We start from the raw sequence: 23890 nt of genomic DNA on the forward strand, positions 1-23890 counted from the left end.
TCTTCACTGTGGAATTTTCTCTTTGTATTGGGAATGTTATAAATTTTCATACCAAAATGAATTCTATTAGAGAGGTTTGCAAAAGAATGGGGAAACTGCCCATCACCTCTTTCTCTCTAAGCAGATTTGCTTGACATTAATTTATATTGAATTCATTAGTTTCTGGTAGATCTGTGCCTAAAACACAGAGGACAGGTGTTTTATTTCCTTTTAAAACTAGATATTACTAGTAAGACCCTATCATTAATAAATTTATCCAAATTATCTTTTGATTTCTTTTTATATTTTTAGAACCATCACTAGGAAGATCATTTCATAGTATTATTACTATTGTGTAATTTTTTTAAAATTGTTTTAGATCTCAGGCTCAAGCACATTTTCTAAAATATTTACTAATTCAGATGATAAAGCAGAGTTTAAATGATTTTCCCAAACTCTAACAACTCACAAGTATCTAAAACAAGATTGGAACTTCAAGTCTAGCATAGTATTCCACTATGCCATATTGTCATAGTAGTATGTTATCAATGCACCATTCTTCATTTGTCCATATGACTGGTCCATGACACTTTCTACTCACACATATATTCCCTACATGTCTTCTTCACTGCTTCTTTGACTGAAAAATACAGTTCATCATTGCTAATGTACTGCATATGTCCATTTTTTGTCTCTTCAATCTTCTTTAGTATAATAATTATAAATTTTAACTCTTCTGAGATGTCAGGATTCATGGTTCTATAACAACAGGATATTGGTATACCAACAAGATAATATTGGTTTAAAACATTTGGACTTTCCAAAGCAAAAACCTTGTTACTGGTGAAAGCTTAACAAATTAAGTATATCTCATTCTCCACCAAAAATAATAAGTAAGAACTCAATTCCTTGCTCATTATACATATTTACCAATAAGTACAAATTGAAGGATAAATTCAAAGGGTGATTGAACATTTGTATGTCATAATCTAAGTAAATACTGTATGTGTTTTAAAGTCTACTTCATTTTTAAAAAATGTGGATTATTAAAACAACTATTTTTTTTAATAGTGAAGATTACTTTTTTGAGATTCCCTTTTCCTATGATAAGATCTGGGTAGAGAAGGATCTCACAGTCATCAAAAAATTTTCTTTGGACTTATTCAGGAAAATCTTCTGGAAAATGGGTGTCCTGAAAAAAATCTGCTTGTTTACATTCAGCAATTCATGTTCTGTTATAACAAGTATCACATAGTGTTTTATGATTTAGATTTATGCATGAGGGAAACTAATGTGAGAAGAGTTTATTTTGCTTTACAAATTCAAATATCCTCTCAAAATCAATACTCTACAACAGAGGTGTTAAATGCACATTGGCCTTCTATACTCCCAAGTGCCAAACAAACTCAATTAAAATGTCATTTGGGAATATTGAACAAAATTAATAATAATAATAATACAATAAAATTAATAATAAAACTTTGATAATATTAATGTGGCCTGCAGAGATCTTTATTCTGGTTTAGTGGCATGTGTTTCTATTTTAGTTGTTCTCACATTTTTCATCAAAGCTGCTCAAGGGGATTTATAGAAAAAAAAAAAAAAAAGAAGAACCTCATCTTGGGTTTATCACCTCTCTTTTAGGAGATATATAATATTGTTCATCATTAGTCCTCTAGAATTATGGTTAGTCATTGCACAGTACAGAATTTTTATATTTTCCAGGATTTTTTGTGTGTTTTTTTCTTATTATATAAATTATTCTCCTGGTTCTTTTTACTTCACTCTCCATGAATTCATAACAATCTTCCCAATTGTCTCTGAATTTTTCCTTTGTCCAGATTTCTATTTTCATCACTTTTTAATGGTGCAATAATATTTTATTTTATTCATACATAATACTTGTGATATTTCCCAGTTTATGATCAGTTTCATGTATAATCTAATTTATTCTATTTTGTACATAGAAATGCTAATTTTGGTACTAAGTTCAGAATTTTTAAAAGATTTTATAAAGATGACATACTCCATAGCTTATTGACTCATTTAACTCATTTTTTCAAATTGCTATTTAAAATAAGATGTTTTATAGTCAAAGCTTCCTAAAAATAATATTTTCATCATATCACATCCCTGTTTAAGGACTTAGAATGTTCCTAGTAGATACTAAGAAATAATCAAAATTTATCATCTTAGAATTCAAGTGACTGCCTCAAATATAACTTGGTCAGGTATTGAAGATGCCAGGGAAATCCACTGAATTCTAAGCCATCACCAATCATGTTGACTTTTATTCTGTCACTGAACTTTTATGACTCAGAAACAGGGAGTGAGACTGGTGACTTTGGGCAACTCTGTCCCACTTAAATCCCATTCACAAATTAGTCAAGACATCACTTATGACCTCACTGGCCTTTAAAATTGGACCAACAACTACAATTTCCTTTCTTCACATTTCTGTCTGAAGAATTTCTGTCTTCCTTCACAACTTAGCTGGAGCACCATTTCCTCTGAGAATATTTGCCCACTTCCTCTCCACACACAAACAATTGGTCAATCATTAATAACATTTATATACCTTAAGTTTTATAAAGTTTTGTTTATATACATCTCATTTTATCGCATTTGGTATTTAGAACAATTTTGTCAATTAGATGCTCTTATCTCCATTTTATAAATAAGATTCCAAGAGTTTAAGTGATATTTTAATGGTCACACTGACAATATCTAGGCAGGATATAAACTCTAGTCTCTCTAGACTCTCCATTGAAATTTCCTGGAAATTCTTCCCTTCTCTTTACACATAAAGGTAGTTCAAAAATCACATGCAAGTTTCATTTATTCTGCAAAGCTATTTCTGACAAAATTCATTAATTTTAAAACTAAATTTGCACTGTTTCCCCTAAAATCAGCTTCTGTTTTGCATGATCCAATTTTTCTAAATGGCATCAGCATTTTCCCAAAAATCCATGCATGAAATATAGGTAATAATTGAATATGTGAGTCAAATAGCCAGCAAATCCTATAAATTCTTTTTTAAAATCTCTCACACATATACTACACTTCAGACACTCTTTGTCTCCCTTAGGAATGACTACAATGGCGTAAGCAATGGCCTCCAGTTTCTTGGTCTTTCATCTAGTCACTATTGTTATCTGCCTAAAACATCAATCTGATTGCTACTTTTCTCATTAAGAATTCAGTGATTTCAAAGAACTTTCCATGACTTCCACATTATCTATAGGATGAAGTTCAAACCCCTTTGCCTTCAAAATTCTCTATTATTTGTGTCAAAAATATTCATCCTTGTCATGTCCACTAACTATGGATGACCCCAAGGATGTGTCCTGGGCCTGCTCTTCTCAACAGCTTCTATGTACTTTGTTATCATACCAGGGAACAGATCTAAAACAGAACTCATTATCTTTCCAAACCTTGACTTCTTCCAAAATTCTTTTTACTGTTAAGGTTACCACCATCCTTCCTCTCTCTCAGATGCATCTTTCTTGATGTGCCCCCCCCCCCCTCCTTCCCTCCCTTTCTATACAACACATATATTGCTAGATTCTGATATGGTATTGATTTTATGGAAATCTTATGTTACCTGAGCAGCATGGAAGAGTGGATAGACACTGTTTTGGAGTAACAACAACTTAAATTCAAGGCCCAAGTGTGAAGCATCATGGCTAGGTAACACTGACCAAGTTATTTAACTAGTAAAAATTCTTGCAAATGAGCTATTGATCTCCATGAAAATTCTTTAAACCACTAAAATCACAAATACATTTTAATGGCATTTCTTATTTGAAATTACATTAGAATTGCTCCACCCATTAACCTAAAATGAAAAGATGTATTTGTGTGCTATGTGGAGTGGTGACCAAATAACTACCAGATTTCAGCTGCTGTCATGTATGTTTCAATCATAACATTAGTAGTTGTGCCAAAGTAGAATATGGTACAGATTAACAACATAAGGCTTAGACTAGTTATTTATATAACTTTTTTGTGCTAATAGATACCTGGATAAAAAACATTTCATGGAGCCTATCAAGAAATAGTTTCACCTTGGGGGGGGAAAACCCACATCAAGGTAGAAGGACTACAATAACGTAATGAACAGTCCAGTTGGGACAAGAATACAATCACACTGTGAGAGGGGATTAATTTGATGTTGTTCCAATAGATTTTGAGTGAAAAACTGGTCCTGGTACAAAGCAAGGAACAGTTTGGGAGTGGGAGAGAGAGTGGTCAGGGATGATTTCTCCTCTTAAGTATGTGGACTAGTAGAAGACCAATAGACTAGCAAAGAAGCATTTTAGTAATCCTTGTCAATGTCCAGAAGCAAAACTCTTATTTGCACTATGCTTTTTATAACTAATCACATCTTATAATTTACTATAATTATTTTAAAATATTAGTAGACTTTAAAATTTTTAAAAATATTACTACAGCCTAGCCTAATTTTTTAAAAGATATTTTTGATTACATATCCAGTCAATCAGTATTTAGAAAGTTAATTGGGATTTAGATACCTTAAAAACAAAAAAATTAAAAAAAAAAAAATGTCACTTAAGACTCTTCTATCCAGAAGATCCACCATTATTCCTGGCCATTTCTGCCCTAATTTTCAAGTAAAGGAACCTTAAATTTTACATAATACAACTTTAAAGAAAATTTAACACAATCCAAAATTGGGAATTAAAAGCAACTCTATTAAATGATTTATTGAGGAGAAATTAGATAACCGCAAGAGGGCCATGAAAGCTTTAAGAGGATATGATGTATCATCTATGCATAATGAAGTGACTGAGAACCTCATAGACTATAGTCTATCACATAGCTCTGAAAAATCTTGCGATACACCTGGAAGTTGAATGCATACCATTTTGCATATGGATAAAATTAGGTGAATCTATAAAATGCCACTTCTTCGGAAAATAACAAAATTTATTTTTATAATCATTTTTTGTATATGGATGTACAGACACACATATATCAAACAGTTAAAATGATGAATAAAACAATATTGTTAAAGGCTAGGACTGGGCAAAGCATCAGTAGGCTTGGAAAATTACATGACAGCAGCTGAAGGCAAAAGAGGTCAGGTCATGACCCCTGAATGGGCCTTCTGTTGTGGACTAGCAGGGGCAGTGAAGCAGACAATGATTTGAGACCTAATACAGTAACTTATGGAGCTCACTCTTGGAAAATTTCAGTAAGATAATTCACAGCCAACACCAATTCCTGAACCATAGGTATTTTGGTCAGGAGGTCCAATGAGCAGTTTTTTTTTTTTTGTTTTTTGTTTTTTTTCCAAAACCATCACAGCAAACCCGGGAGGAATGAACATGGTTGGAAAATAATGCCCAAAGTTTATTTTTATAGATAAGTATGTAGATAATTTTATAGAAAATTATTAGTAACACACAAACAAAACAAAAACAAGAAGGATGATACATCTATTAGCAATCTTAAGACTAGTTGGTAACATATAATAGATAATCGGCTTTAATAATTGAAATTGCCCATAAAGTTTCAGGCCTTCCCAGATGATAAATATTTCAATAAGAAAAAAAATGTTTTTCCTCTCATAAACGGAAGAGTTGGTCTAGATAACCTCATAGGTTTAATTTTTTGTGACTCCATTTGAAGTTTTCCTGGCAAAGATACTGAAGTGGTTTGTTATTTTTTCCTCCAATTCATTTTACAGATGGGGAAACTGAGGCAAACTGGGTTAAATGACTTGCTCCGAGCTAGGAAGGTCTGAGGTTGTATTTGAATTCTTCCTGATTTCAGGTCTGGAATTCTGTACATTGTACAACCCAGGTGTCCCTCTAAGTATTTTATGTTAAGTGACATGCACATTATTAAAAGGCTACTGGTAGACTCAAGATTATTTTCCAGGTCTCCTACCAGAGAGGGTTGTATAGGGGTGTGGGTGTGTGTGTGTGTGTGTGTGTGTGTGTGTGTGTGTGTGTGTGTCTCTGTGTGTGTATGTGTGTTTTACTGGGAGCCCCTTTTTAATGTTAAAAGTATAATCAAAGCATGGTAAAGATGAACCTTTCCATAATTTTGTTTACATATTACATATCATAACACATGATGGATCATAATACATTTCATATATCAATCACATTATTTAAATTAGGAACAATGATATAGAATAAATAGGAAAGAAGAAGAGGCCCACAATAACAGAACTGGAAAAAAAAACATAGCAAAAGAAAGCTATGAAATGAAAGATCATTTATTCTGATACTTTCCTTTCAGAGATAAAGAACGTGAAGATTAGAACTCACCACTCTTAAATCTCAGGATAGTTATGTCTTCCAATTCCTAGACAATTCTAATAGCATATAACAGTTATATAATATTTTACAAGTTTAAAATACTTTCTTAACTGTGGCTCAAGAACAAGTGATGAACTACAAGTGCAGAAGAGAGCTATTTTCAGTATGTGGAGCTGTTTTGCTTGGCTACGAGTATCTGTCACAAAGAAAAACTTTTAATGTTTGTGTGTGTATGGGGGAAGGGACCCAATGCAAGAAGAGGAATAGTAATAATAATGTCAAAAAATAGGAAAAAGAAAAGAGAATCAATAAAACATTTTAAAATACTTAAAAGAGGACAGAAAGATATTTAGAGAAAAATGCAGACAATGAGGACATTTTAACTACTATGCTGGATTTGTCCTATCAATTTTTTAAAGCTATGTTTAATAGGAATTCATTGTTTCCTCTCCAATGCAGTTAATTCCATGCTTTTTTAACATACACAGAACTTTTTGTTTGTGAATATTTACCAAATTAATAATAATAATAATAAAACAGATTTAACATTCAAAAAAATTCGATAAAAATAAAGTGACTCCAAGTCAGAAGACAAGTTCAAATTACAACTTTATTATATAGAGACTGTAATACAGGAAAGTCAGGTACGCTTCAATAGATCTCAGTTTCCACCAAATACAAATCAAACAAATGCTTATTAATCCCCTACTATGAGAAATGCTCTCTAAACTGGGTGCAAGAGATCTAGAGAAGAAAAAGGGAAAGTAGTACTTTCCTTCAAGGAATTTAAATTCTACTGAAACTACAATATAGAAACAGAAAATGAAGCATATGAACTAGTTGATTTCCAAGCTCCCTTCTAGCTCTAAATTATTCCTTGATAGACATGAAAAGTTAACACTTTCTTATAAGAAAAGGAAGAAATTGAGACTCAGAAATAAAAAGTTATTATAGAATTACTATATAGTATTATATTTTAATATGTTCAATATAAATGAAATGTATTTAACAATATATAAGTAGCAGTATAATTATATAATATATAAATTTAAAATTACATAATCATATGATGCCCTAATTAGAGCTCATAATTGGTACCTTATCCCAGGACACAAATTGACAGAGTTCTAATAGCACTTGAAGTCTTCTGCAATCTACAGACATCAGAGCTTAGCATCTACTTAGCAATAAAATAATTTAGCAATCAGATTTTGGAATAGGATAAAGTTTCCCCCAGTTCTATTTTACTATCTTTCCTTTCTTTACACGGTGGCCATCCTAATAGGTTTCATTCCGGTATAAATGGTCTATGTTTTTCTTAATCATTTATTTCCTGTTTTTATATAGGGGTAGTGTTCTATTCCCTATTCACCAATGAGAGATTATCTATCACTGGCAACAAGGATATTTTTTTCTGCTTGTCCTGAGTGCAAAAATCTAGTTATTATTCAAAGTAGTTGATCATACATCTGGTAAATCCTGGGGCCATGTTTTGACTCAGCCGTCTGAATAAACTAGTATATTTTATCATATTATATTATCTTTTATGAGCCAGAACAAAAGTTTAAAAATATGAGTAAATCTCAACTGCAATAAGCTTTCATTGTAAATTTATTCATTATTTGCCAAACAATAATGTTCTGTGCTCAGTGCTAGCATAGTGGTCTCCAGTAATCTCTTTCTAATCACTCGAAGGTTATTACTTAAGTTCCTACTATGTGCAAAACATTATATAAACATTTAGGTAAAAACAAAGATGACAGGGTTCCACTCCTAAAAGAGAATCTTTCAATCTAGGATGAGGATGGAAGTTAGTGTGGAGGAAAGAGATACAACACGTTAAAATCCAATAAAGACAATGCAAAATATAGTGAGAAATATATAAAATATATGTCTTTGTTCAAGGCAAGCAAGATCAAATACAACCAAGGGCATAAGGGAAAGGGTAGTATTTGAAGGGTCTAAAGAATTTGAAAAAGCCAAGATGGGGAGGAGTATAGACATGCCATTCATAGGAGAAGAGTATAGATGAAGCTATGAGCTGGAAAAAAGCGAGATGTGTAAAAACATGAAAAATTAACACAGTTGGCTGTAATGTTAGTTATGAAGAAGGAAAGCGTACAATATAAGTTCAGATGTTTAGAAAGTTGAGGAGTTATGAAAGGTCTAGAATCCAAGTTTGAAGTGTTTAGTTTATTTAGATGGCAATAGTGAGCAATATTGAAAAATCAATCTAATTAGGCAATAAGGAATGATTTGGAGTGGGGAAGAAGCTGGAAGTAAGGAGATAATTTTATTAGTCCTATAGATTCATAAAAAATTTCTGCTGAAAGAGGCACTAGAAGTTTTTATATACCTGAAGGAGAGTAAATACATGAATTAACAAATAATAACTTTACTCCGAGACTCAGTTTAGTCATTTGTTAAATAGAAATAATAAAGAGATTTACTTCACAGGGCTGTTGTGAAGATCAAATAAGATAATGTAAATAAATTGCTTGGTAAACATTATTATAATATGTAAATATGATATTATTGATAATAAAATTATTTAAAGTATTAATATATTTCTCAGAAAAAAGCTGGCATGAGTTTCATTATGAGTAATAAAATCACTTTCTTTATAGATATCATGTAAAAACCACACAAAAGTCAAGTAGCCTGAACTTAAAGACATAATAATTTCACTTAAGATTTCAAAGTAATAATTAAAAACAAAGGCAGATATTTTAAAATACATATCTGATATTCTGATTATATTTTAGGATCCAAAAGTCGTCTGAATATTATCTATAATTTTCTTTAAATTTAAGTTTTAAGAAGGAAGCTTACTTGTAAACTTATGAATAATTTATGATTTGGATCTATTTCTTAGTAGGTCTTTATCTATTATTGCCAAATTGCTTTCAGAGAACAAAGAAAAAAGGGGCATTTTTTTAATCAATGGAAAAATATTCCATGAAAATAAATATTTTTCCCCCCTAAGATTTGCTTCTGTTATTTCCTAGAGTATGTTGCTCTCCTAGGACCAGTTCCAAGATAAGTCATTGGTACAAAAGTAGTGATACTACTGGGATCTTTTCAAATGAACCCAAATGGTATAATTAGTCAATAAGTGATATTACCAGCTTTCAAGAAGAAATATTTTTATTCTCCTACTTTTTTCTCCTACCACACCTAACCAACCTTTATTAGCCGACTCAATATGTGATGTTTTACCAATTTTACCTTCTATTCTTACGAATGATATTCATATCTTATTCCTACAAATATCAAGACATTAATTTGTTAGGGAATAGGAAGAAATATAAATCATTCACAATAAAAAAATAATCGTTATCTAGGCTGTTGTAATTTTTCTAAGGCAATAACTAAATGACTACATTTAATTAGGAAAACTAGCTAGTGAATCAACACCACCAGATTTAAATATCTTTGATTTGCATAATCTGATGAAAATTACTTTAACTAAAGCAAACAAATAAGTATTTGGATCTTACATGGAGCATTTTGCCTGAATTTACTTGAAATTCTAAAATCTTTTTATTAAATAAAATAGCATAAAAATAAAATAATTGGCATATCTACATAGGTAGATACATTTATACTGTGGATATGAACAAATAATTGAAAATCCAAGGAATACTATTAATGAGAAAGTTCCAACCCAAACAGCTGAGTGCTTTAATTCATAATTTCTATTAAAGGAACTGATTAAAATACATACAAAGACAAAACTGTCATACACTTTCTACCTCTTATTCATAGCTTTGGTACTAGAAGAATACCACTAATAATGATTAGCAACATTTCTCATATTTCAAGGAAAATGTTCAAAAATAATCTCTCCAGTCCTTCCTCAGTAGTGTGTTTTTGAACATACAAACACACACACATGAAGCAACCTTTAGCTCCCCTAGTGAAATCCCAGCAGCATTACAGCTCTTTTTTATCTAAGTTAAAAAAAAAAAAAAAACTAGCATTAAATCTTTAGAGATTTAGGAAAATAAAATGGGCATAATTTGGGGGGAGCTTTCCCAAACTTATAAAAATAACATTAAGGATTTTAAAATTAAATAAAAAGACCTTCTCAGAATTAAATTATGACAAACAAGTGGCAAGGACAACTAATACCACAGATCTTGAATCTGTCTTAAAGGTCAAAAAGATATTAGTAGCATTAGGATTTCCAATTGCAATTCCTTCTCCAAATTCAACTACATAGTTGATCAGTAATGGAAGAATTACTTTTAAAAATAGCTAACACAACAATAGGAATTTGTAGCACATTAATTATGCTTTGTATTTTTTTCTAAGACATAAGAGGGAAATTAGCTTTTCAAATTTTTGAAATTACCCCATCTATACCTTACCTTAGATTATATACAGTTGATTTTTAACTAAAGAAAAAGTAGACAAATAATTAAAATTAAAAGTTGATGAAAAGATTTAATTAAGGATATCTCTACAAATCCTAAGAATAGTATATATTGTTAAAAATATCAATATCATTAAAAAAAACTGTTTAAAATTGAACATCATATTTGAAGGTAAAGACCCAACACATTATTTCATCATTTCTTATTTGGCATAATATCGCTGAATTTTTAATGATGTCTATAAAGGCACAACAAGAGAAGTCTAATCAACTAAGAGGTCTTGTATGGATTCCACTGTAATTAAGACCAGGGATTCAATATCTATTGCTACCAGTTAGGTATCATAGCAACCTCAAATTACTGAATACTGCTAGAAAACTCTTCAAAAGCAGCAAGAGTCTGCTTTGGGAAAGCCTGCAATAACACTACAGACTGTCAACATCTGTAGGTGTTGCTATGGGCACCGCCACAAAAGAACCCTACCATGTATTAAAGGTATATAGAGAATTCATGGGAGGGTCACAGGCGATCAACTGATAAGAAAAAAAAGTCAGAATGAAGAATAATTGTGTTGGCTAAATACACAAGCCACACAATGCTCCAGTTCATATTTTATACTCAATTCTTAGCTATTCCAGCTCAAGGATCCATATAAAGCTGAACTATAATTGTGACTAAATAGGAGGCAAGGATAGGAAATCCTTTTATTTAATACTTCTGCATTTGAAAACTCTGCTCTTCTACCATTTATCATGAGTTTTAATTTGAAACTAAAAGTGAATCACTTTTAAAATAATATTTAAACTTCCACCTATAAACTCTAGATGGTCTTGTATAAATCTACAGAAAAGAAAAGAGCAGGTTACTAGGAACAAGAACCCAATATTGATTTTTCTGTGGTGCAGTAAAGCATCTCCATTCTATTGGGCTGCTGTCAAAGCCACTCTTTAACAGCTGGAGTCAAATTGCACTATTTACAGCAAGAGCCCTTGTCAAGTGGACCATAAGTATTCTAACAATACACTATTCAAATGGCACTTTGCCACACAAATTGCTGACTTGATGAATAACCTATGTCAATGACTAAGGCCAATATAAAAGTTTCATTTTTATGAGAGGTTTTACATTCACACATTAAGTAAGCTTTCTTTGAGGAACTATTAAGCTATATATTTCAGGCCTTTTGACGCTGAAAATAATTAAAATCTGTTTAAATACGTCAAGGGAACTTGACAACATTAATATGGATCTTTGTGTTAACTACATTTGTCACACGAGTCAGAACAGTGCCCTTCTGTTATTGGCACTCCCCACTGGCACGTGCAACACAATGAAAGAATTAAAACAACCGAGCACCATGAAATACGAGCATTCTCCTTTTGGACTTCTGATTTACATGGCCACAAATGTTTGGATACGAGAAGTCTTTGAAGTCATGCTAGGATATTCGGGCTGGTTTCCCTATGATGGGCAGACGTTTTGGTCATGTAACATTGCATTAAAGCCCCCGACTATTGACACTACCTCTGAGACCTATATGCTTGTCTCAGAAACAAAGCTGCAATCTGCTTTTCATTATTTTCTTGATCCTTTGAAATAAGGAAGAGGTTAAAAGAATGTTCATGTATTTTTCCACAAGAAGTAGAAAGTGACATTTGTCACTAGAAAACTACTCTCACAAACAAAAGTGACTAAAATTTGGTATGCCTGGCAACTATCCAAGCAGATGATTTTTCTCTTAAACTGTATATGGTGAAATTATGTACCTAGACATGGCCTCAAATTGCTATAAAATGTGGAAGGCCATTAATCGCTTCTGATCAGGAATTGATAATGTTTATTCCTATATTTAGAAATATCAGCAATAATGATATTGTTAATACATTAAGTTAGAGAATCAACATCATTGAATGCAAATGTATAAGCTATTTTATAGTTTTATGACTCTTAGAAAATATGTAGAGGTGTTTGGGGGAAAGAGCATATTAAATTGGTTAATTAAAACTTTTCTTGCTCTAGAAAGCCATGGTTCTAATAGATTTCAAGTTTAAAAAAGGAAATGAAATGCTGTTTTAAAAAGTTAAAAAAGCAAATGAAAAAGGGAAAAAAATGACTACTGTATACCTCAAAAAAAGAGTCAAAATATTGGAATGTTTTAGTGAATGATTTAAAAACATGTTACATTTCATTATTGTTGACTCCAATGTGTCAATAGTAAAATGAATGTTGCATATAAAACACAAATAAAAAAAACCAACAAATTTCTCTACAACATTAAACACCTACTGCTACAATGAAATTAAAATATCCTTATTCTCAATGTTCAATTTGTAAATGAAACACTGAGACCTCTTGGTTATAGTATTATTCTTTCTGCATATTTTTTCTACTCTAAAATCTCTTAATATATACACATAGCTATAACTAATTTTTTGTTGATAAGGTAATAGTAAGATCAGCTTTTGTGTTAGTAGCCTACTAGTGCACCATCTGCCTTGCAAGATGCTCAGCAGGATAATGCTTTAATAAGACTTTTTAGCAAATGGCACCAAAAAGAACTTTAGACCTCACACTCAGGTCAGTTAAAGGTCAATGATAAGTACAAGTTGTCTTTGGAAAACTCAATCTAAATTCAAATGCACTCCTTACTTAAAAGAACAAATATAGATAGATACAGACAGAAAGATAGTTATCTTTGTCTTTCAGAAGCATACATGTATATATATATATATGATATATGTAGATATGTGCATACTAAAGTCCCCCTACCCTTCAAAAAATACCCCCCACACATACACACATACACACATACCAGAAAAGAAAAGTCATTTTGGATAAAAGTCATACAATGGATCTCAAAAGTGTTCAGGCAGTTTAAGGCTATTAAAGCTTAATGCTATTTTTAAGACTTTTGGAACATGTGATATGTATTCATGAGTTTTTCTCCAAAAGGCTTCCAAAATAGATGAGGGTGATTTGACAAATATAAGTCAATCTAAGAAATTTGAGCCATATTCTTAAACAGGAAGTGGAGGAAGATGAAAACTTCTGGACAAAGCACCATGCTACTAAAAACTGATCATCATGCATTCATTAAAAATCTGTGGAGCACACAGTTAGTATATAAATAAGTGAGATAAATACACAGTTAGAAACCAAAATTTCCATGAGGCAAAATGCCTTGCCTCATGAAGCTCAGTTTCATATCTACTCTTAGGACATGACTTTTTTTATATTTCATCATATATCAGACAAGTCATAACCTTAAGATCTTTAAGGTAAAGTTTTCATTATTAGAATACATATTACAATATGGAAAAATCTTATTCACTCTATAATTGTGACCCAGGAGCCCTTTCCACAGAAATTATAGACACTATGGTGTTTTTTTTTTTTTTAAGAGAAAATAAAATCTTACAAAAAGTGACAATTAAGTTGCCATTGTCCCCAAATTATATTTGCTGTTAAAAATAAGTGTTTATATACATAACAATAAATTATAAAGATTAAAAAGAATTTGGAAAAAAGAAATATGAGAGGATACTCTCAATCTACCCCTTCATGGAAGTAGGCCATCTATAGATGAAATACAATGCACACGTGTTCAGGCTTTTTTAATGTGTTAATTTTAATTTATCAATCAATCAAAAAACACCTTTTGTCATATTATATAACTCTTTGAAAGAGATAAAGGGATACCACATGATGAAAGAAAAAAAGGCTGTAAAAATTTATTTTAAAAATTATTTTAATAATTTTTAACTTTTTATACTTTCTCTTAATGTAAATATATTTTCAATAAAAATAATCAGTAGATATCATAATTTTATTTTGAAAATAATTTTTTTTCATCTAACTATATATTTTGTCTTCTGGATTTAAAAAAAATTGCATAGCATCAATGGACCCAGCTTTATTTTTTCAAAGTGTTCTTAAATTCTAATTTTTCTAGATCAGCTTAGTTGAGTTTATTTGAATAACTAGGTCACCAATGTTTGAAAGACAAGAAACACTGGATCTTCTGATTTTTTTCTAATTAGCCATGATAAATTAATTATTCAAAGAATTTTGTTGCTTAACTTTTGTAATGTCAATATGTCCGTCAGGCAGTGAATTAGCATTTATTAATCATGCATTATCTGTCCAGGACTGTGCTAAGTACTAAGGACACAAAGAAAGGCAAAAACAAGTAATATTAATAACATTAGCTTCTAATTAGACTGTATAGTAATATATAGTTATTTTAAATATATTAATCTCACTTGACTATTATAACTATTATACTATTATTGACTATTGTAATATTGACTATTATAATATTATAATTGTAATATTGACTATTATAATAAAAACTATCAGGAAAATTTGTTATGGTTGAAATTCATATTGCTGTGAGAGAGGTGGGCAATGGCACAAAAATAGGACTACTCATCCGGATGAGTCCTATTTTTGTGCCATTGCCCACCTCTCTCACAACAATATGAATTTCAACCATACAACTTTTTCAAATCTCAGCTTCCTCATTTATATTATGGTAAAAATAATACTTCCACAACATCCTGAAGTTATTCTAAGATATATTCTTTAACTGTAACACAATAAATAAAATTTAGCTTTGTCAAGAGAAAAAGAGAAAAGCAACTTTCCATTATTAATATACTAACCCTTTTATACTTTTATGATAAATAAGCAATTCTTCCTTACTCCAAAGTTTGTGCTTTATTTTTTCTCTCCTGGGTATTTAAAGTCCATTCTTTAGTTTTTGGGTTTTATTTTTTCATATAGCCTACTTAACAATTTACCTATGGCACTTCTTCCTCTGTCTTCTCCAAAGTCATTTCAGATTTGATGGAGAAAAAGTGAATACAGCATTTTAAGAAAGGACAAATAGAGTAAACTAAAGAGGAAGGAAATTGTCACATGTCCTACATGCTATGTAATCCTCATACACTGTGGTTCCAGGAAGGCTATTATTAACATATTGTTTTTGTAAACTTGACTGGGCCTCTCTTTTCAGAGAATCCTCCTCAACTGGCAAATGGTCAAAGAATATAAACAGGTAGTTTTTTTTATGAAGAAATCAAACTATATATAGTTATATGAAAAAATATCCTAAATTATTGATTAGAAAAACACAAATTAATACAAGTTTGAGATATCATCGCACACCTATCATTATCATATTGGTTAAAATAAAAAAGGACAAAATGACAACTATTGGAAAGTTTGTGGAAAAACCGGGACAATGGTACACTGTCAGTAGCACTGTAACTTAACCATTCTAAAGAAGAGCCTGGAATTACGCCCTTTGACCCAGACATACAATTATTAGGTCTATTTGAGAAAGATGGGGAAAAGGAAAAGAACTCAGATGTTCTAAAATGTACATAGCAGCTTTCTTTGTGATGACAAAGAACTGGCAATTGAAGGGATACCCATCAAATGGGAAATGGATAAACAAGCTGTGGTTTATCAATGTAATGGAATTTTACTGTGCTATAAGAACTGATGGGTTAGTTGACTTTAGAAAAACATGGGGAAGACTTCCAAGAAGTAACAAAGAATGAACAAGCAGAACCAAGAAACTACTGTATATAGTAATAGTGATATTATTGGAAAAGCAACAGTGAATGACTAAGTAATTTTGAATATTATAAATAGTCACATCAAGTATAAAAGATCTATGAAGGAAGAAACTATCCATATGTAGAGAAATAACTAATAAATAGAAGTATATATAGTATGGGGTGTGTGTGCGTGTGTATGTGTATGTATGTGTGTGTGTGTGTGCACGTGCATTGTGACCTTCTGTATTTCAGGGTGCAGAGAAACTAAGTTTGGAACTTAAAAGTATAACAAAAACATAAATGAAGTGATATTTTTAAAAAGTGGCTCAAATCCCAAATTCCTTTTTGACCATTCAACACTAATGAAAGACACTGCATCTACATATGCATTCCTTGTATCAAGCAAACGACTGTCTAATTTTGCAAAATTCATAGAGAAAAGAAACAGCAGGATTATCCCTAATAAATCAAATTGAGGAATTTTAAAAGCAAATTTTTAGATTTTTCAGTTAATAACATAAAAGAAAAAAAAAAGAATTGAATGAAAAGGGCACTTTGAATTTATAATTTTCTTTTTACTCAGAGGAAAGAAAGTGAGTTTTTTTCTGATAGTTGTTATGTATAAAAACAGCAGATAAGAAAGAACATATCGGGATAGGAGTCAGGGAAATCAAGATGGTACCATTCCACTTCTCTGAAACTTAGAAAAAGTGAAACAAAGCTATATGCCATTTATGACATATATTTTAAATTATTACTTACTGTGATAAAGCAAAGGATGATAAAATATAAGTATGTTTAAATTTCAAATTTTTTAAAGTTTATTGGGTATTAGAGCTAGAATTGAAAGGGACCTCAGAAGCTGTCTAACACAACTGCCTCATTTTCCAATTTAGGAATCTGAGCCACAATAGAATTAAGTGGCAGCTCACACAGTGGCAGGTGTGGGATTTGAATCTAGTTCCTAGGGGAAAGGAAGGAAAGAAAGGAAGGAAGGAAGGAAGGAAGGAAGGAAGGAAGGAAGGAAGGAAGGGAAGGAAGAAAGGAAGGGAAGGAAGGGAAGGAAAGGAAGGAAGGGAGGGTGGAAGGAAGGAAAGGGAAGGAAAGGAAGGGAGGGTGGAAGGAAGGAAGGAAGGGTAGAAGGAAGGGAGGAAGGAAGGGAGGGTGGAAGGAAGGAAGGAAGAAAGGAAGGAAGGAAGGAAGAAAGGAAGGAAGGAAGGAAGGAAGGAACGAAGGAAGGAAGGAAGGAAGGAAGTAGGGAGGGAGGGAGAAAAGGGGAGGAAGGGAAGAAGAAGAGGGGAGGCAGGGAGGGAGAGAGGGAGAAAGGGACAGAAGAAGGGAGAAGAGAGAAGGAAGGGAGAAGAGGGGAGGGAGGGAGAGAGGGAGGGAGGTGATCCATGGACCATTAAATTATTTCCAAAAGTCTTTTCATTTTTTATGTATTCTAGTATTCATAAGAGCAGAAGATAAGAGAAAGAAAACACTGTAAAAGTCATCTATTCCAACTCATTTTATAGACGAACAAACTGAGGAATAGACAAGTTTAATGATTTGCCCAAGGTCAGGCACATAATAAGTGACACAGAGAGAATTGTAACTTAGATTTTCTTATTCAAAATACCATGCTTTTTCTACTGAACCATACAAGAATTACTTCTATTCGACCATATTGCTGAATATAGAAGAAACACATCATCCCTATGGCAAAAAAAAATAAAGTCAACAATTCTAATTAACTACCTGCATTAAATCATAATATCTTAGACTTAAGATTTATTTCTATTATCTCAAAGTGATGTTCTACTTATAAAATTTATAAAAAGAATTGGAATGTTATCAAAAACAGACATTAATGCAAGAGTACTTATCATTTGCTAGTCCAGTAAAATTCAATGATTGGCCATCTACATCCTTTACTTCTCAATTACCCCATTTCTTTGAGAAAAGCCAACATTTAGTTCAACACTTATTGCTATTTTCTTGGGTGTCTTTTTAGAGTTGGCTTGTTCTGGTATTTTCTATTTTTTTCTTTTCTTTTTTTGTTGTTGTTGATTATTTTTGTAAAGTGTGGATCAAGGAAAATTAAATAAATCCAGTATTTCAAGGTTACTTAACTGAGCTGCTAATTAACGCACTCAACAGGTATTAGAAAGAAAAAAAATCCTTATTATCAAAATTTTCCCTGAGTAGCTTGACAGCTCCCTATATTGATGTAAACAATTTTGTTTCTATGGATACATGGTTTGTATGTGTATGTATATATGTATGTATAGGTAGCATTGCTAAGATACAGGAACCAGATTTTAACCCATCAAGGCTGAATATATTTTACAGAGATATGTTTGACACACTTTTGTCTATAATTTTTTATAGCTTTTAAAGATTCACATTTAGAAACAAGTACAAATGGTCTCTGTTAAAAGACAACAAGGGCCAAATTGAGGAATGTAGACATTAATTATTCTCTAAATTGAGGAGTTTCTGTTGCACAGAATTCACAATTAGTTTGCTCAGGCATCACGATCATAAAAAGAAATTTAATTTTCGAGAAAGTGTACACTAAATGCTGGTGACAAATATAGAAAGGTATTCCTCACAATATCTTTCTATATATATATATTTCAAAGTGTTATAAATACTTTGGCAAAAGTGATGAGATATAGGGCATGATCAAGTCTTTGAATTTTCCTGGATATGTGTTAATATTTTAAATCAGATTCATTATTACTTTACATTTTTTCAAACTTACGTTATTTACTGGCCTTGTGAGACAACAGGCTTTGACTTACCTTGGGTAAAGACTCAGCATGAGGAATAGGATAAGACAAGGTGCCAAGTTGGGAGGAACTGGAGGATCTGTATTCTGCATTTTTGTGCTTGTATGATTCTGAAGCAACTGCAAGCAAAGGCTCAGGCTTAACAAGCTGTGAATCTTCACAACAATTAAGAATCACTCTTGCTCTCTCTCCTGTTTCATATCTTTCCAAAGTGCCTAGAAAAGTGATCAGAAAAGAAAACACAATTATGTGAAAAATCCCTATCAACGCTAAAGTCCACAGCAGCTGAAAATTATAATGCTTCAAGTTAATGGGATACTCTCATTTCTTACACTATCAAATGCAGGATGGAAAGTGCTTCTGAACCTTTCAAAGCATCCTCTGACTAAAGCACAAACAATGGTCTAGAAATGCCTGCCTTCCTCTACATACATCTTTACCCACAGAGATCAATGGGACATTCAATACTCTGGAACAATAAAACCTGGCACTTAGTATACAGTATGTGCATAATCAATAACAAACAATAATAGAATATTTTAGTGCTGCCCCCTAGTGTTCAAGTGTCAAACGGCAGGGATCACAATGAATTTGCTCTTCTAAGTGTTTGTATTTTATGTCTCACTAGACTTATCAAATTTAGAACTTTTGTTTCCAAACACAAATACATTCACTTTAAATGAGGAGCTGAAGTAAATGAAAAAATGCAATTACAACTTTTCTTTTTTTCCATTTTCTGTCTATATCATTTAAATTATTCACACTAATTTTGTCTGAACAAAACCATCCCAGTTGCTTATCTTTATAATTTGTGATTAGACAAGGGGAAAAAAAATGTAATATTTCCTTGATTCCTTTCTCTGCTCTATTTCTAGAATAAGTGTTCTTAACCCCCAGTTCTTAAACTAGATAGATGGATCTATAGATACAAATGTATACACACACACACACACACACACACACACACATACATGTATATATATACATAAACATAAACACATCTATGTATTTTTTCTAACCATTTCCTTTATAATCTTATTTATTTTGTTCATTTAAAAACATTATCTGGATGTGATCCATAGGTCTTACTAGAGTAGAGTTACTAGACCAAAGGGCTGAATGACATACAAAAGGTCAAGAACTTGTGCTCTAGGGACTACACATATTCATAAGTTAATGAGCAGGGGCTTTATTGGAATTAAAAAGGAACAAATCTAAAAATGGAATGTCAACAAATGTTTCTTTTGTAGAAAGTAGCTCACAAGCAGTTAAGTCTTTTTGTAAAACACAATGACATGCACTCAGGGAGATCTCAATAAATATGAATTAATGATGACCAGAATATCTCATCAGAGATGGGTTCATTTGGATTATCAATACCACGTTAAATATATATCCTGCTGAGTAAAGACACAATTGAAAGAAATTAATCTTGTCCTTAAATAGAAACTAAGTTTATTTCAAATTGGTTTTTATATGCAAAATGAGAAAAAACCTAGATAGAGGATAAAGCATTATCAAGGCTTACTGATAGTAAATTATATTTCCTATATGGGGGCAGGGTATCAACGATTTCATTGGCATGTGGAACTTCCAACGGGTAAACTCTCTCTTGATCAATGTAGGTGATAAGATAACTAACTACTCTGTAAAATAAGTCTCAGAATTTACGAAGGAGGAATGTAAGGGTAAGTAGCTTATTCTTTTTTTTTCAGCTAGCATCTGTTACAAGCAAATCTTGAACCTGACTTTTTCTGGCCATCAGGTAATTTTTTAAATCCCATATCACAGCACTTAATAACATTTGTAAAATTTCATAGGAGATACGGAATAGGCTTCATTAAGTTCCTACTATGTGCTAGACATTATGCTAAGTGATTTACAAATATTATTTCATTCTAATCTCATAACACCCCTGGGACGCAGGTGTTATTATGACCTCCATTTTATAAGAGAGGAAACTGAGGCAGAAAGTAATTAAGTGCCCAGGATCACACAGCTAGAAAGTATCTAAGACCAGATTTGAATTCAGATTTACTGCATCCCCATTAGGGAACTATTTGGCTGCACAAATCTGTGTCTTTTGTAGCCCAACATAGTCAGTATAATTTTCCCCCTTTTTAATTGAAACAAAACACAAGTACATCAACTTCCAGGTGAATAAAATATTGGCTTGAATCAAAGAGTCTCATAATGTCTCCATCTTTTTCATAACATTTCCTTCATCCATTCGTTTATGAAAAAAATCGATATGACCAAGAAAACTTACAAAGAAATTGTTCTTCCAAGTATTTTTTAAAAAGGAAATTCAATGTTCTCTCTTAAATTAGTCAAAATAGATAAAAACTTTTTTCTTTAAGAAAAAAAAAATTCTTCAATAGCTAACCAAATAAGAAACAGCAAGCATTTCCATCCCCTAAATGACACTGAGAAAAAGTATAAGTGTAAAAATGAAAACACCTGGGGCAGCTAAATGGCGCTATAGAATACTAGCTCTGAAGTCAGGAGGGCCTGAGTTCAAATCCAACCTCAGACACTTAACCCTTCCTGGCTAAGTGACCCTGGGAAAATCACTTAACCCCCATTGCCTCAAAGGAAAAAAAAACACTTGATTTGATAGTGCATGGTTATTTTGTTATTGCAATGTGAATTCTGTAAGATGCTTTTACACATTTACAATGTTTCTCCAAAATATACATACAGATGTGCTTTAAATGTAGGTCATATTTTTTTCACAAATCTGACATATAAATTTTAAGTGTGGCATCTAAGTGTTATTTTTCCTATATATATAATTAAAATATGAACTGTATATTTACATATGCATATGTGTAAGATATGTGTATATGCATATATATATGTATACCTCTTTCCTTTCAAAGATATCTCATTTTAGTGATATATTCTTTATCTTCAGCATGAAGCAGGTATACATGTATATATTTATATACAAGTATTTTCACTTTATAAGTTTGTTAATATATATAAACATACTATTTATTTTATAACATTAGTCATATTGATTTTTAAATGGGTCATTCTCCACTAAGCCCATACATAACACAGCCATACACAATCTGACTTTTAGCTTCATCTCCAGATTTATTTCACATTACTCCCCATATATTCCATCTTTGAATCAAATGAGTATATATATACATGGTTCCCCTAAAACAGCATTCTATCTCTTGTCTCCTGGCCTTGGAAGAATATATCTAACCCTCATACCTAGAACATGCTCCCACTTCCTTTCTGCCTCTTTGAATCCCAATTAAAAAAAAAAAAAAGATTTTGTTCTTCCCTTCAGTCATTAATGGTCTCACTCTTCTGAAATAATTTTCTATTTATTTTAAATACATATCTTGCATTTTTTTTTTTATCTTTGTTCATGTTGTATCTGAGGCTATGGGTTATTTCAATTCCAGCACAGCATCAGAAATATAGTAAACACTGATCAAATGTTTGTTAAAGTAAATCAAAATGAAGTATTGCATAAGTAATAATACATTCAGCCTCCATAACCCACTCTTTTATCCACAAACAACTCATTAACAATGAGGGAAACTAAATTGGATATTGGTATTCAGTCATTTTAAACATGCATATCCAACTCTCCATGACCCCATTTGGGGTTTTCTTGGCAACAATATTGGAATGGTTTGCCATTTCCTTCTCCAGCTCATTTTTACAGATGAGGAAACTGAGGCAAACAGTTAAGTGACTTGTCCAGAATCACCCAGCTAATAAGTGTCTGATGCCAAATTTTAACTCAGGAAGATGAGTCTTCCTGACTCTAGCCCAGAACTGTACACATTGCACCATCTAGCTACCCATAAGCTGCCTATAGTGAATCAGGGTTAGTTTGAAGAAAAATTTAGATTAACATTCCATCATGTAAAAGGGAAACATTTGTCTACCTGATTAGAAGTAGTATAGTAATACAAACATTTAAATATTACTGTAAGGGTGACAAAAAACTTTATAAATATTATCACATTTTATCTTCAAAAGAATGCTGAGAGGTAGGTGCCATTATTATTAATTCTATTTTACAGATCAGGAAATTGAAGAAGCCAGAGGTTAAATAATATAAAAAAAGATAAATCTAACAGGAGTCGACAATCACATAGCATTTGTTAGTTTATATGATACCTTTTCTAAGAAGTTCTTTGAAGTACATGATATAAGTGACAGGTGATATATTTATTATTGTGGTTTGTTGTTGTTTCTATTTAACAAATGAGGAAGATGAAGATAAATGTCTTACCTAGGGCCACACATCCAGTCACTGGCAAAGCTGAATCATAAATTTAAGTCTCCTATTTCCACAATGAAGGAAGGAACTTGTTTCAATTGAATGAGCTCAGGTATCAGAATCAGGAAAAAATGGATTAAATTGGGACATCCACACCTGTGCCTTTGAGCAAGTTATTTAATAATAACCGTAATAATAATAATAATAACTAAAATGTCTATAGTCTGTGACAAGAACTAAGTTCTTTATAATTATATTATTTAATTTGATTTTCATAACAACCCTAAGAATCAGATGCTATAATTATCCTCATTTTACAGAATTCACAAAACTGAACAGAATTCATCTGAAATCAAGCAGTTAGTAAATGTCTGAAGTAAGATTTGAACTAATGCTTTTTCTAAATCCAGATCCAGTGTTCTATCTACTATGCCACCTAACTAGCACTAAAAGCAAGAACACATGCCTAAAAAGTGAGTTTTCTTTTTCTTCTAGAAACAATAGGGAGATGCCACAACTTGTTAAGCATACATTGGGGAAAAAAATTTTGAGGGAAAGAGCTTTTTTCTTAAGGTTAAACATGTGCAATTCTTCTAAACAGAATTCCACATTTATCACACTGCACGAGAAACATACACTC

The 23890-nt window shown here is 31.8% G+C and overlaps 1 protein-coding gene across 2 annotated transcripts in view; it reads right to left on the bottom strand.

Moving 5' to 3' along the window:
- WDR72 (WD repeat domain 72) overlaps positions 1–23890 on the bottom strand; it is a 270383-nt gene that overhangs the window by 141008 nt on the left and 105485 nt on the right. For both annotated transcript variants that reach the window (XM_031955230.1, XM_031955231.1), the window contains exon 15: positions 19008–19210. In XM_031955230.1, the coding sequence (XP_031811090.1) occupies positions 19008–19210 (203 nt within the window). The remainder of the gene's footprint in view (positions 1–19007; positions 19211–23890) is intronic.

Source organism: Sarcophilus harrisii, chromosome 2 (genome assembly GCF_902635505.1).
Source record: "Sarcophilus harrisii chromosome 2, mSarHar1.11, whole genome shotgun sequence".
NCBI lineage: Eukaryota > Metazoa > Chordata > Mammalia > Dasyuromorphia > Dasyuridae > Sarcophilus > Sarcophilus harrisii.